We start from the raw sequence: 15,884 nt of genomic DNA on the forward strand, positions 1-15,884 counted from the left end.
CAGGGGGTGCAAGGTTTTGGTGAGGATTTGGGGGGGAAAGATGTTTCCAAACGGGCTCTTTCCTAATAAAATAAAACCGGTTAGACGTTTGGTGGTGGCAGCAAAAGTCCAAGTGCAAAAGGTAAAATAGTTTGTACCTTGGCGAAGTTTTAACCTAAGCTGGTAAAAATAAGCTTAGCAGGTTTTCATGCAGGTCCCCACAGCTGTATCCTAGAGTTCAGAGTGGGGAAGGAACCTTGAAAAGATTGGTCCTATGCAGAGACCCTGGAGGAATCTGATAGACACATTCCCCTTAAAAAGTGATCAATTTCAAGCAGTGCTAAAAAGTTGTTCAGGTACTACATGTACCTGCTAGTCCACCTGCCCATTTTTGCATTTTAAAATATTTTTATTTTCAAACATTTTTCTCTCCCCCCCCACACCCCTTTATTGCAAGGGGTCTCTACCCCCCAAAAAACAAAACAAGTTACACTGGGGAAATGACTACTACACACAAAACACTGTTAATTGTACTAAGTAACCAAGCTGGGGGGGAAAAAAAAAGGGAAAAGCATTGTCTCCAATCTCAGCAATATTCTTAGGTGTTAACAGTAACAGTGGTAGGTTAAAAGTTTAGACAGAGGAGTCTTTACGTTATGTCCCATTAAGATTTATATTCAAGGTTTAAAATCCTCTAAATGTTTTTATAAAGGAAAAATCTGGCAGACTTTAAAATATAACCTTACGAATGTTCCATTTCTGTGTAAATGCAGAAAGAATGGAATTCAGAAGTAAAGAAAACACATGTAAATATAAAATATTACTTACCACTTTCAGTTCTGGTACAGATCGACTTAGTGTCCACTCCTGGCTATTTACAAAAGCATCTGTTAATAAAAACAAAAAACCACACATATATTTAGAAAGATATACTATTAGTTTAGTAAAGCTGTATATTTTTTATTCCTGGTGCAGCAGCCAAAAAAGCACCTTAAAATAAAGGAAAAACCAGAAGCCCCATTCAAACCTCAGTAAAAGATACAGGTTTTCTTCACAGCCAACTTGAAAATGTCAAACACTACACCCTAAATTCAGTATACACTAAGGGTATGTCTATACTACCCACGAATCGGCAGGCAGCAATCGATCCAGAGGGTGCAGACTTATCGCATCTAGTCTAGATGTGATAAATCGATCCCCGAGCACTCTCCCTTCGACCAGAGCGAAAGGCGCAGGCAGAGTCGACGGGGGAGCAGCAGCAGTCGGCTCACCGCAGTGAGTATATCTAAGTACATCGACTTCAGCTATGTTATTCATGTAGCTGAAGTTGCGTAAACTCTTGCCTATAAGTGGCAGAAATAAACCTCTAGTTCTGTTATGGAGAAACAAATGTGCCAATTCCTTCTACATTTAAGCAAGTGTTCAGTATCATCTCTCTTCTCTTGGTAAAGTTTATTTAGCATACTGAAGAAGAAATCAGTCTCAGGCACTGAAGTAGTAGTGCCCTAAATTACTGCACGATAAAAAATTACTTACTTCGTAATTACTTACTTCGCAATTTATGAAAATGCTTTACAAATGCCATCTGTGTTCTCCGCAAGCTAAGCATGAACTACATGCAAACTTCTCCAGCAACTTTTATGAATGATGGGAGAAATCTCAGAGCATTCACTCTATCTTAATGTTTCATTACTCTATGCACATTTCCCCCTCACCAGCCCTCAAACAAAAATGTAATTATTTAATACACAGTTGGGTATCACCTATTGATTTGGAAGCATTTTCTCTCTTCTTTTTATACTCAGCCCTCATAGAACAGTTACCTACCTTTCGTAACTGTGGTTCACCAAGATCTGTTGCTCACGTCCATTCCAATTAGGCGTGTGCATGCTGCATGCACAGTAGCCAGAAGGTTTTTCCCCTAGCGGTACCCGTCTCTTCAGGCACCACCTGGAATGGCACCTTTGTGGTGCCATGTATAAGGTCCTGCTGACCTACCACCTCTCCAGTTCCTTCTTACCGACATTGCTCCGACAGAGGGGTCTTGGAATGGACATGAGCAACACATCCTGGCGTTGTAAAATACGTAAATTTAACAAAATCAAATGCTAAGCTATTTATGTCATCCTATATTAATGTAAGGTTTCTAAAAATTATTATACTGATTTAACCTACTCTGCAATTATTATAGCCATAGGTTTCATCTACTGTATTAATAATCTCAAAAGCAAAACTGTAAAAAGCCACTATGATTTAGCTTGAAGAGTCCTGAATAGCCAATGTAAAGTCTTGAGAATCTGCCTCCTTTACAAAACCCAAGCCAGAGGGTCCGGTTTGCAGCCACCTAAGGATGGCTAGATGCAAGTCCTTTAATAAACCACAAGGATGTCTATTGCTAATTCAATGTGAGTATCCTCAAAGTTCAACTGATGTGTTATACAAGACAATGCAGTATTAAGTATTAGACTACTAAGCAGGCTCAAGAGTATTTTCTACCACTGTGATGTTTTCAAAGTGGCATATTCAACCACCACAAAATAAAAGACAAGAAAGATTAATTCCCTTCTTCCCCCTGCAGTCATGTGGAGTATTAATCCCTTGTGCCAGCATATATTCTTATTAATGTGGGGGTGAGGGGCGGGAAGACACAAAATAAACCAGTATTTCCCTAAATGGGGGATACGCCTTTTGACATGGCAGGAAGAATAAGCCACACCAGAGTGGCACAAAGATGCTTCAGCTGTTCTCTGGACCCTCAGCTTTAATGAAAAAAAATAGGTCTAGCTGTTATGGTTACGAAGAAACCCTCCAAAATATGAAACAATTCTAACCAATGCAGAGACACTTGCCTGAAATTGCAGAGAGCCTGAAAAAAAAAAGTAATCTACCTTTTTGTAACTGTTTGAGATGTGCTGCTCATGTCCATTTCAAACAGGTGTGTGCACACCGTGTGCAGAGTCACTGGAAGGTTTTTTCCCCTATTGGTACCGGTCAGGTCAGCTGTGGAGCCCCCTGGAGTTGCACCTTCATAGTACCATACATAAGGCCCCGCCGACGCCTCCACGTCCCTCCCCCCACACACCACCCCGCCTCTTCAGTTCTTCTTGCCTGCTTACTCCAACAGAGGGGGAGGCAGGTAGGTCTTGGAATGGACATGAGCAATACATCTGAAAGAACAGTTACGAAAGGTAGGTAACCGTTTTTCCTTCGAGTGCTTGCTCATGTTGATTCCAAGTAGGTGACACCCAAACATTCGCTAGGAGGATGGAGGTCGCAGACTGCATCACCACTCTTCCAAATGCGGCACTGTCTCTGGCCTGCTGTGTAATGGTGCTGTGCAACGTAAAGGTGTGGACTGATGACCATGTTGCTGCCCTGCAGATATCTTGAATGGGGACCTGAGCTTGGAATGTCACCAAGGATGCTCGTGCTCTTGTGGAGTGCGCTGTCAGAGCAGAGGCAGGTATCTTTGCCAAGTAATAGCATGCCCAGATGCAGGCTGTGATTCATGAGGATATCCTTTGGGACGACACTGGAAGCCCCTTCATCCTTTCCACAATTGCAACAAAGAGTTGTGTTGATCTACTAAACAGCTTAGTTCTTTCGACAGAAAGGGCCAATGCATGCCTGACATCCAGGGAGTGGAGCATTCCCAGTTGTTGACGGGTGGCTTAAGGAAGAAAACTGGAAGGAAAATGTCAGTTTGCATGGAATTGCAAAACCACCTTTGGAAAAAAGGCCGTGTGGGGTCGTAGCTGAACGTAGTCTTTACAGAAGGCAGTATATGGAGGTTCAGCAGTCAGGACCTTAAGCTCAGACACCCTCCTGGCTGAAGTTATAGCCACCAGGAACACTACTTTCCAGGAAAGGTAAAGAAGTGAGCATGTAGCTAAGCGCTCAGAGGCGAGCCCCCACATCAGACTTGGAAGTACCAAGTTAAGATCCCATGCAGGGATCAGTTATCTTACTTGAGGTACAGTCTATCTAGTCCTCTGAGGAAGTGGCCAACCATTGGGTTAGCAAAAACCAATAGACTGGCAAATCTGGGATGGAAGGCCAAGATTGCAGCCAGGTGCACCTTTATTGACGACACCGACAGGCCTTGCTGTTCAGGTGTAATAAACAGCCCAGGATAAAGGCAACCAAAGACTGTAAAAGCAACGAGGAGTCCTTCCAGCACCTTAGAGACCAACACATTTAATTGGGCATAAGCTTTCGTGGGCTAGAACCCACTTCATCAGATGGGTTCTAGCCCATGAAAGCTTATGCCCAAATAAACTGTTAGTCTCTAAAGTGCCACAAGGACTCCTAGTTGTTTTTGCTGATAGACTAACACGGCTACCACTCTGAAAGACTGTAGAGGGGGAGTGTCCTTTTGTAATGACACAATGGAGAATTCTCTTCCACTTAACTAAGTGACCATAGTTGATAGTTTCCTGCTGCCAAGGAAGACCTCTCTAACAGGGTCTGAGCATGCCAACTCCAAGGGGTTTATCCATGGAGTTTCCATACGGTGAGGTGAATAGACTCAAGACTGGGATGCCAGAGGTGGCCATGGTCCTCAGTGATCAAGTCCAGGACCCCGGGCATGGTGATCGGTGTGTCCATTGACAGGTCTAGGAGGGTAAACTAACTATTTACAGGATACAAAGAGAAATGTCCACTAGAGAATCGCTTGTCACAGTAAGAGAGAAAAGCAGCTCCAACGACCGTCACGGTGGTAAGAAGGAACAGAAGAGGTGGGGGGTCGGCAGGGCCCAATATACAGCACCATGAAGCTGTGACTCCAGGAGGCTCCACAGGTGACCTGACAGGTGTTGCTAAGGGAAAAACCTGACAACCACGCACGTGGCGTGCGTACACACCTACTTAGAATGGACATGAGTAGCGTGACCAGAATTCCCGATTTTTAGGGATAGTCCTGATATTTGGGGCTTTGTCTTATATTGGCGCCTATTACCCCCCACCGCCTGTCCTGATTTTTCCCACTTGCTGTCAGGTCACCCTAGGCATGAGCAAGCACTCATCATCCTTGTTTAGTTTGTGTTTAGTTTTAGATAGCTAGGGTGCTGCAACAGGGAGAGATGCCTCTCCCCCAGCGCCGGACCTGCCGCGGCAGGGGGAAGCGCCTCTCCCCACCAGCCCCAGCCCAGTCCTGGACCCACTGCAGCCGGGGAAGAGGTGCCCCTCCACCGGCTCCAACCCATCCCAACCATCACCTCCATATTGGTACACATAACAAAATTAATTCCATACACGCATGGGAAAAATTAGAGGGGACACTGCTGCTGACCAAGAGGTAGAACAACAATAATTTGTGAGAGTATGCAACAGTTCTGCTTGTGAATCTATTTGATTCCTTATTCCATGGGCCAGCTAAGGCAACAGCACTACAGAGGCAATGCAGTTAGTTGCCAAAGTGAATGGATCATCTTATGTATAAGTAGGAGCATTGCCAGCAGATCGAGGGACGTGATCATTCCCCTCTATTCGACATTGGTGAGGCCTCATCTGGAGTACTGTGTCCAGTTTCGCGCCCCACACTACAAGAAGGATGTGGAAAAATTGGAAAGCATCCAGCGGAGGGCAACAAAAATGATGAGGGGACTGGAACACATGACTTATGAGGAAAGGCTGAGGGGAACTGGGATTGTTTAGTCTGCGGAAGAGAAGAATGAGGGGGGATTTGATAGCTGCTTTCAACTACCTGAAAGGGGGTTCCAAAGAGGATGGATCTAGACTGTTCTCAGTGGTAGCTGATGACAGAACAAGGAGCAATGGTCTCAAGTTGCAGTGGGGGAGGTTTAGGTTGGATATTAGGAAAAACTTTTTCACTAGGAGGGTGGTGAAGTACTGGTATACCTACGGAGGTGGTGGAATCTCCTTCCTTTGAGGTTTTTAAGGTCAGGCTTGACAAAGCCCTGGCTGGGATGATTTAGTTGGTATTGGTCCTGCTTTGAGCAGGGGGTTGGACTAGATGACCTCCTGAGGTCCCTTCCAACCCTGATATTCTATGATTCTACGTCTGTGTGTTTAGCTACACCCTGCCTGCACCCTGAGTGGTTTTCAAACTTTTTGAGCTGAGTCCCCGCTTTGAGTTATATTTTTTGGTTGAGCCCCTCTACCCCACCCCCAAGCCAAACAGGCTAGGTGGCCTGCTGAGGAGAGTCAAGGGGTGGAGGTGACGCTCCCTCCCTGGACTCCCTCCACTGTACGGAGCTGGCCTGAACCCTACCAGCCCTTACCCCCCCCCGCCCCGCCCCAAAAAAACAGAAGTCAAACTATGCCTATGCCCAAGGGTCCCACTCCAGCCCAGAGCCTTGAGTCGTCATTCCCAAGAGCCTGTATATTGTGACAAAAAATATGAAGTGAGAAATCATTAGTAGGTATACCAGATGAGTAAAGGAGAATTCAACCAGTGCCCAGTGGTATATTGTACGCGCCTGGTCCCCTTAAAACCTGAGTGGCAATCCCCTTTCTGACCCCCTTCTCTTCACTAAAAGGCTACAGTAAAAATACTGTACACAAAAAGAAGTGAAATCCAGAGGCCTGAGCTATTGGAAGACTGTTCTGCCTTTTACAAAATGGTTGCATAAACAGTGGCTCCTGTTTAAATTATTATGTAAATAATGTACTCATTTGGAAATGTTTAGAACAAACAGTTTTATTTTAAGTAGAAGGAGTTAGTTGACAAGCAATGACTCCATGCCTAACATATCCCAGGACTTTATCCACAATAAATACAAACTTATTGTATAACTGACATTTTGGTTTAAATTAGAGGATTCTTTTTTTCTTTTTTGTTTTTTGAGCATTTTAACTCTGATCTACAAGTGACATATGGCACACTACAACAAATTCAATGTCTAATAATTTTTCCCCAATCTTCAATACTCTAGATATTTTATTTAAAAAGCTACAACCTACTAAAAGAGTAAAGGACTTCAGCCCAGAAAATTAAGTTAAGTCTTTTCAAAAGTCAGTTATCTTCAATAAGTATAAACAATTTTTCCCTGCCCCCCAAAAAGTTCATTATTATTGTTTTGTCTTTTTAACCTAATTGTGTTTTTGATGGAATATTTCCCCTCTTACTATAAATTAAGATGGTAATTTTAGAGGGCAATTATGAACAAGAATTAAACACACAATATTTCATGCAGCACCACCTGTTCACCTCTCCTTATGGCATGTAGTACCTCCAATAATTTCAGCGGAAATGACATATGCAAGAAAAGATGAATAAATCGCTATGTAAGTGGAAGTTAGAAGAAGAAATATACATATCACCAATTAGTACTATAACTCAGAAACCTTGGAATAATGAATGACTGATTCTGAGTTAATTTGGGGGCTTTTGAGAACTTAGGTGAGAAAAATTAAAGACTTGCAGGTAAAACAGGACTGACAAGATTTTTAACATTCATTCCATACAAGGAACGCAATGCAGCTTGAGTTAGTGGGTATGTTATGTCACAAATTAGACAGATCCATATACAATTTTTCCCCTATTTTTCCACACTTTATAGCACATTAAGGGAAAGTTGGGTTAGGACACAGTTAGTGCAATAAAAAACTAAACTATTAAGTGTGGATTTAAATATACTAGAACAGATTTGCATATTTAAAAGAATCATTTATGAAGCAGGTGAACTGTGAGGCTTATGTTTACATTCCTTTAATGTTGGAATTCAAGTGAATGCAATATATCACGTTTAACAACATAGGAAAGGAATGAATTTTAAAAATAATCACAGTTATGTGTCTTGTTCATTTAGGTTATACACTGATTATAATTTGTATGTTGCCAACCCTTAATTTTTAGAAGGTGAAGTAAAAGTCAAGTAAAACTATATTCCTAAAATATTCTTAAAATACATTTCCTTACTTGTGTTACTCACAATGCATTAAATGAATCTGGAATCTACACTTTTTGCTAGTTATCCACTTTATTAACACTTTAATTAACCTTGAACATACACTCAATTATTTATAGTTTCACTTTCCAGTTCTACTGTAGAAGTAAAAATTGCAGTAGAATAACTGCAAACACTGGAGAATGATTAACTTTTTTAAAAAAGTATTAAATGAGATGCTGAGTTGTTCCCACCTGCCCTCACAAAATATAGGTTTTTGACAAACTATTTAATGTTTGTACTGAAGATATTAAATTGAGAAGTTAGTGCTGAAATGTTTAACTTCATCTGTATTGTTGACAAACTAGGAAAATGTACATGTGTTTACCTGAGAACTACCTTTCTTCCAGTAATAATGTCCACAGGTCCATTACAATGCATCCTTCAGCCTGTTTGTAGCTTAGGGAAGAACCAGACCCATTGGTCACTAGCAGCAGGGGAATGTCCCACAACCTGAAGTTTCTTCCAGTTAAGTCAACTTCCATAGCCAAGATAATCCAGTTCTACTTTTCTAAATTAAGGACTATGTTAATTATACTTTGAGGAGGATGCACAATAATTTATCCTACTGAGGATTATGGGAAATCTCCCTAATAATAGGGCTTTGGAGCACAGCCCGGAGCTGGAGCGCGGAGCAGCTCCGGAGCAGTGGAGCTGCAGGTTTTTGACTGGAGCTGGAGCGGAGCCGGAGCACAGCTCCAAAGCCCTACCCAACAAAACTAATTTAAGTCCATGGATATCAATTTCCACCTCTATTCTGGTGGATGCATTTGGCTCCAAGGTGCGACTCATCTGTGGACCTCATTATCCAAAAAAAGGAAATTTTCAGGTAAGCATGTGCATTTTCCTATGCTTCTTTGTGCTGTGGTCCAGAGATCCCATAATGGTATTTTTGTAGCAGCGTGCCTTCCAGGGTGGGAAACAGGATCATGCAAAACCAGACATATTACATAAACCTCCATCTTCCCTGGGAATATGTTAAGACTGCCGAATATGGGTATGGCTGAACACTGGATGACCAACCAGTGGAATTTTATTGAACGTATATATTGATAGCCATGTGGCCACCTATTAGATCTCATACAGGAGACATGAGTACTCTGCCCTGCGATTATCCAGTCCTCAAGAGCATCGACACTAATGCTAAACAGTAGGAAAAATTTTATTTTTTGATTTTGGCTGTCAGAAAAATATTTGAGTTTGCTTAAGGAATGAATGCTATGACAATCGTGAAGACCTCATATCTGTATTAAAAGACTACTGAGTCTTAGCTGAGAAAACTCACAACTATAACATTCATAAGATTGGAGAGAGTAGCTACTAGAAGGTCTGATTTAATGGATAGGAAGGAGGAGGACATCTGCAGGGAATCAAGCTTGAAAAGAAGAGACTTTTTGTTTACAAACCCACATTAAGGCCCTCCTGGAAGAACTCAAGGCTGTATTTCAATCGTTTAGCACAGAGATCGACAACCTTTGGCATGCGGCCTGCCAGGGTAAGCCCCCTGGCAGGCCGGGCTGGTTTGTTTACCTGCCGCATCAGCGGGTTCGGCTGATTGCGGCTCCCACTGGCTGCAGTTGGCTGCTCCAGGCCAATGGGGGCTGCGGGAAGCAGTGCAGATCGAGGGATGTGCTGGCCATCGCTTCCCGCAGCCCCCATTGGCCTGGAGCAGCAACTGCGGCCAGTGGGAGCCGTGATCGGCTGAACCTGCTAACACGGCAGGTAAACAAACCGGCCCGGCCCACCAGGGGTCTTACCCTGGCGGGCCACGTGCCAAAGGTTGCCAATCCCTGGTTTAGCATGACAAGGTGGGTGAGGTAATATCTTTTACTAGGCCAACTTCTGCTGGTGAGACACAAAAGAAAACACTGTTTCTCTCACAAACAGAAGCTGATCCAATAAAAGATCCTACCTCACCCAAAAAGAAAAGGAGTACTTGTGGCACCTTAGAGACTAACAAATTTATTTGAGCATAAGTTTTCGTAAGTGAGCTGTAGCTCACGAAAGCGTATACTCAAATTTGTTAGTCTCTAAGGTGCCACAAGTACTCCTTTTCTTTTTGCAAATACAGACTAACACGGCTGCTTCTCTAAATACCTCACCCACCATCTCTTTCTAATATCCTGGGACTGACAGGGCTACAACACTGCACACTAGTTTAGCATGGCAGTTCAGCTATGGAATTTGCAGCAACCAGTACAATAAGTTTTATTTATTGACTTCTGAGAGTCCCTGAGAGCGATAACTTCATCATCTATTTTAACCTGTCTGGTCCCAGATGGAAGATTGGTCTTGCAATATCAAACCTCAGAGAAAGAAAAAAACCACAGCATTAAATCAATCAAGTCTGAGAGCTGTAGCTTCTTCAACAGAAAGGTATAAACTGCTGCTCAATTGTTCCTATCTTTGCATTATCCGAGGAACTTGTGGAAAACATGGGAAGGAATACTGCAGACACACTGTCCAGCTTTTCAAGAGATCATTCACAACCTCACATCCTAGATCCTGACACATGGAAAGGCAACAGGGCACTATTCCCAGAAGCAAAGAGGTCAATCACCAGTGCACCATATTAGTGAGGATATTCCTGGATGCAGTAGCCACTCTGATAACCAACTTCTGACATGAAGTCTTGAGTCCTCCTGCCCCTCACTGGGCAGTGCAGCTAGAGATAGGAAACTTTGCTCTGCAACGGTTAGTAGGGGTTGATTTTCTGAGGTAGGGATGATTGTGTTGTTCTAGGTTATCTATGGAAATTCCAACAGACTTCCGGACTGTCCTGAACACCACAGATCTAAGTACCCATGGAAGGAACAGTGATCTCTGACTGCAATGAATCATTTTGTTCCAACTGGTGGATGCTCTCCTAGTGGTTTTTCAGGGATCTATTCCTTTAACTGAATTAGGACCGGAATGAACCCCCTCCCTTACCCAGCTAGCATCTAGCATAAGATTCACTCTGACTGAGTCACTCAAGAGTTGATCCCCTCAAAAAAATCTGATTTGCTACATCACCAGTCAAAGCAGTTAAGAAAATACACTGGAACCTTTATCTGTGAAAATGAATATGATGGGGGCAAGATACAGAGGGAATCACAGGACTTACTGGGCATGTCTCATATGAACTCTGGAACACTGAAGCATATCTGTGTATGAAATCCATATTCCCAATAGGCTCCAATAATATGAACTGGACTACTGTTTCTGTTAAGCCCTGTGTTTTCCTTTTCATCTTCATAGAATATCAGGGTTGGAAGGGATCTCAGGAGGTCATCTAGTCCAACCCCCTGCTCAAAGCAGGACCAATCCCCAACTAAATCATCCCAGCCAGGGCTCTGTCAAGCCTGACCTTAAAAATACCTAGGAAAGGAGATTCCACCACCTCCCTAGGTAACTCATTCCAGTATTTCACCACCCTCCTAGTGAAAACGTTTTTCCTAATATCCAACCTAAACCTCCCCCACTGCAACTTGAGACCATTACTCCTCATTCTGTCATCTGCTACCACTGAGAACAGTCTAGATCCATCCTCTTTGGAACCACCTTGCAGGTAGTTGAAAGCAGCTATCAAATCCCCCCTTCATTCTTCTCTTCCACAGACTAAACAATCCCAGTTCCCTCAGCCTCTCCTCATAAGTCATGTGTTCCAGTCCCCTAATCATTTTTGTTACCCTCTGCTGGACTCTCTCCAATTTTTCCACATCCCTCTTGTAGTGTGGGGCCCAAAACTGGACACAGTACTCCAGATGAGGCGTCACCAATGTCGAACAGAGGAGAACGATCACGTCCCTCGATCTGCTGGCAATGCCCCAAAATACATCCCAAAATGCCATTGGCCTTCTTGGCAACAAGGGCACACTGTTGGCTCATATCCAGCTTCTCGTCCACTGTAACCCCTAGGTCCTTTTCTGCAGAATTGCTGCCGCTGAGCCATTCGGTCCCTAGTCTGTAGCAGTGCATTGGATTCTTCCGTCCTAAGTGCAGGACTCTGAACTTGTCCTTGTTGAAACTCATCAGATTTCTTTTGGCCCAAACCTCTAATTTGTCTAGGTCCCTCTGTATCCTATCCCTACCCTCCAGCGTATCTACCTCTCCTCCCAGTTTAGTGTCATCTGCAAACTTGTTGAGGGTGCAATCCACACCATCCTCCAGATCATTTATGAAGATATTGAACAAAACCGGGCCCAGGACCGACCCTTGGGGCACTCCACTTGATACCAGCTGCCAACTAGACATGGAGCCATTGATCACTACCCGTTGAGCCCGACAATCTAGCCAACTTTCTATCCACCTTATAGTCCATACTTCTTTAACTTGCTGGCAAGAATACTGTGGGAGACCGTGTCAAAAGCTTTGCTAAAGTCAAGGAACAACACGTCCACTGCTTTCCCTTCATCCACAGAGCCAGTTATCTCGTCATAGAAGGCAATTAGATTAGTCAGGCATGACTTTCCTTTGGTGAATCCATGCTGACTGTTCGGATCACTTTCCTCTCCTCTAACTGCTTCAGAATTGATTCCTTGAGGACCTGCTCCATGATTTTCCCAGGGACTGAGGTGAGGCTCACTGGCCTGTAGTTCCCAGGATCCTCCTTCCCTTTTTTAAAGATGGGCACTACATTAGCCTTTTTCCAGTTGTCCGGGACTTCCCCCGATCGCCATGAGTTTTCAAAGATAATGGCCAATGGCTCTGCAATCACATCCGCCAACTCCTTTTGCACTCTCGGATGCAGCGCATCCGGCCCCATGGACTTGTGCTCATCCAGCTTTTCTCAATAGTCCCGAACCACTTCTTTCTCCACAGAGGGCTCGTCACCTCCTCCCCATGCTGTGCTGCTCAGTGTAGTAGTCTGGGAGCTGACCTTGTTCGTGAAGACAGAGGCAAAAAAAAGCAGTGAGTACATTAGCTTTTTCCACATCCTCTGTCACTAGGTTGCCTCCCTCATTCAGTAAGGGGCCCACACTTTCCTTGACTTTCTTCTTGTTGCTAACATACCTGAAGAAACCCTTCTTGTTACTCTTAACATCTCTTGCTAGCTGCACCTCCAGGTGTGATTTGGCCTTCCTGATTTCACTCCTGCATACCCGAGCAATATTTTTATACTCTTCCCGGGTCATTTGTCCAATCTTCCACTTCTTGTAAGCTTCTTTTTTGTGTTTAAGATCCGCAAGGATTTCACTGTTAAGCCAAGCTGGTCGCCTGCCATATTTACTATTCTTTCTACACATCAGGATGATTTGTCCCTGTAACCTCAATAAAGATTCTTTAAAATACAGCCAGCTCTCCTGGACTCCTTTCCCCCTCATGTTATTCTCCCAGGGGATCCTGCCCATCAGTTCCCAGAGGGAGTCAAAGTCTGCTTTCCTGAAGTCCAGGGTCCGTATTCTGCTGCTCTTCTTTCTTCCCTGTGTCAGGATCTTGAACTCGACCAACTCATGGTCACTGCCTCCCAGGTGCCCATCCACTTTTGCTTCCCCTACTAATTCTTCTCGGTTTGTGAGCAGCAGGTCAAGAAGAACTCTGCCCCTACTTGGCTCCTCCAGCACTTGCACCAGGAAATTGTCCCCTACACTTTCCAAAAACTTCCTGGATTGTCTGTGCACCGCTGTATTGCTCTCCCAGCAGATATCAGGGTGATTGAAGTCTCCCATGAGAACCAGGGCCTGCGATCTAGTAACTTCCGTGAGTTGCGGAAGAAAACCTCGTCCACTTCATCCCCCTGGTCCGGTGGTCTACAGCAGACTCCCACCACGACATCACCCTTGTTGCTCACACTTCTAAACTTAATCCAGAGACTCAGGTTTTTCTGCAGTTTCATACTTGAGCTCTGAGCAGTCCTACTGCTCCCTTACATACAGTGCAACTCCCCCACCTTTTCTGCCCTGCCTGTCCTTCCTGAACAGTTTATATCCATCCATGACAGTACTCCAGTCATGTGAGTTATCCCACCAAGTCTCTGTTATTCCAATCACATCATAATTCCTTGACTGTGCCAGGACTTCCAGTTCTCCCTGCTTGTTTCCAAGGCTTCTTGCATTTGTGTATAGGCACTTGAGATAACTTGCTGATCGTCCCTCTTTCTCAGTATGAGACAAGAGCCCTGCTCTCTCGCGCACTCCTGCTTCCTCCCGGTATCCCGCTTCCCCACTTACCTCAGGGCTTTGGTCTCCTTCCCCAGTGAACCTAGTTTAAAGCCCTCCTCACTAGGTTAGCCAGCCTGCTTGCGAAGATACTCTTCCCTCTCTTCGTTAGGTGGAGCCCATCTCTGCCAAGCACTCTTCCTTCTTGGAACACCATCCCATGATCAAAGAATCCAAAGCCTTCTCTCCGACACCACCTGCGTAGCCATTCTTTGACTTCCACGATTCGACCGTCTCTACCCAGGCCTTTTCCTTCCACGGGGAGGATGGATGAGAAGACCACTTGCACCTCAAACTCCTTTATCCTTCTGTTAACATTCTCCGAAGATGACACCTTGGATTTAATAGCATTCATCCGGAACCCAGGCCAAGAACTGACTTCACTGGCACTGTATGTCTGTTTATTACAAACACAAGATATATTCCACAAAGCTTTAATCAGAAAAATTGTCCTGGGAGAGTAGTTGAGTTTGCTTGTGCTTTAAAGCCAGTATGAATATTGCCATGATCCTAGAAGAGACTCAGAGCACGTATCAGATAAAAAGGTCTTGATCAAGCTGGGGGGGAGGGGGGAAAGAGAGAACTGTTATCCATAAGGAGGAATTATCTATGGGATGATAAAATGGGAATGTGCAGATAACCCTCCTTTAGGAACTTATTCAGATGTTGTAAGATCAGTGGTTTTCAACCTGGGGACCACAGACCATGTCTAACATTTCAAAAAAGGTCCGCATCTCCCTTTGAAATTTTTTAGGGGTCTACAAAAGAAAAAAGGTTGAAAACCAGTGTTGTACACAGAGCCCTCCATTTTTTGTGTCCTACTGTCTGAGGAGAGAAATAATATGGAAAATGGGTTATATTACTCTGATTATACATACATGGATGGTTTCAATCATGTCCTGTCATGCCCATGGGTAGCTTTACACTGGGAATGACACCTAGCTGTTCCTGCAATTCTTGCACAACTCCATATAGTACCCCCTCTAGACAACATCCATTGGCTTCATTTTGACCAAAGCTATAGGCAGACTTTTTTTTCCCCCAAACTGAATGAGCCTGAAACATGGTCAAATTCCAGGTTGGGAATCATGCAGATAGCTCTGCAACAACTGAGCATGCCTGTGAACCTCACATCAGCACCCTGCACTTGTTCTAGCTACCAGGTGCAGAGGTGCTATTTTCTCTTGTTGTATCTCAGGAACTGCTTCAACTTGCCAAATGACTAATACTCATTTCTATCATGCCTGGTAATAGCCAGGATTGTAAGTCAATTCTTCCCATCACTGAATAGTCTCAGCTTTACATGAAGTTTCCCACTGTATCACTTTGATAAGGAAATTGATACTTGAGATCAGATGTTCAAGTAAAAGCGAAGTCCCTTACATCTGTGTGAAAGAGATTTCTGCCCCCTTATCTTTTTCAGAGGCAGTGCGAGTTTCAGGTTGAGAGAGGTTGAGGTTTTCAGGTTGAGAGAGACCATGTGTATACCACCGTTCACCCGCATTAGCATTACTTGTGAAAGCCTGAAGAGGCCCTTAATGGTGTCAGAGAACAATTCTTAATTCATTTTTTGTATTAGTGGGATGTCACATGAGAGTTTTCATGCCCAAAGGAGGCAAGTGAGGCAATATCTATAGAGACATGGCTTTCCCGTGAAGGGCCTATATAGTGAGAAGGCGACTTTATCAGGCAACAATTTCCCAATTAGCAACACTGAGATCTTGGCCACTGAGGAAATAACCACAGTTACCTTCAGTAATGACACTAGATTGAAATTTGGACTGGTGCACACTAACGGATTTTATAAATAAAATAGATGCTGGGACAGGGAGAAGCTCAAAATAAAATACAC

At 43.9% G+C, this 15,884-nt stretch overlaps 1 protein-coding gene across 4 annotated transcripts in view; it reads right to left on the bottom strand.

Moving 5' to 3' along the window:
- The window catches only part of AGAP1 (ArfGAP with GTPase domain, ankyrin repeat and PH domain 1), a 680,164-nt gene that overhangs the window by 447,850 nt on the left and 216,430 nt on the right, over window positions 1-15,884 (bottom strand). For all 4 annotated transcript variants that reach the window (XM_084644148.1, XM_084644149.1, XM_084644150.1 and 1 more), the window contains exon 2: window positions 808-866. In XM_084644148.1, coding sequence (XP_084500274.1) covers window positions 808-866 — 59 coding nt within the window. The remainder of the gene's footprint in view (window positions 1-807; window positions 867-15,884) is intronic.

Source organism: Lepidochelys olivacea, assembly GCF_965140295.1.
Source record: "Lepidochelys olivacea isolate rLepOli2 genome assembly, chromosome: 11".
Lineage (NCBI taxonomy): Eukaryota > Metazoa > Chordata > Testudines > Cheloniidae > Lepidochelys > Lepidochelys olivacea.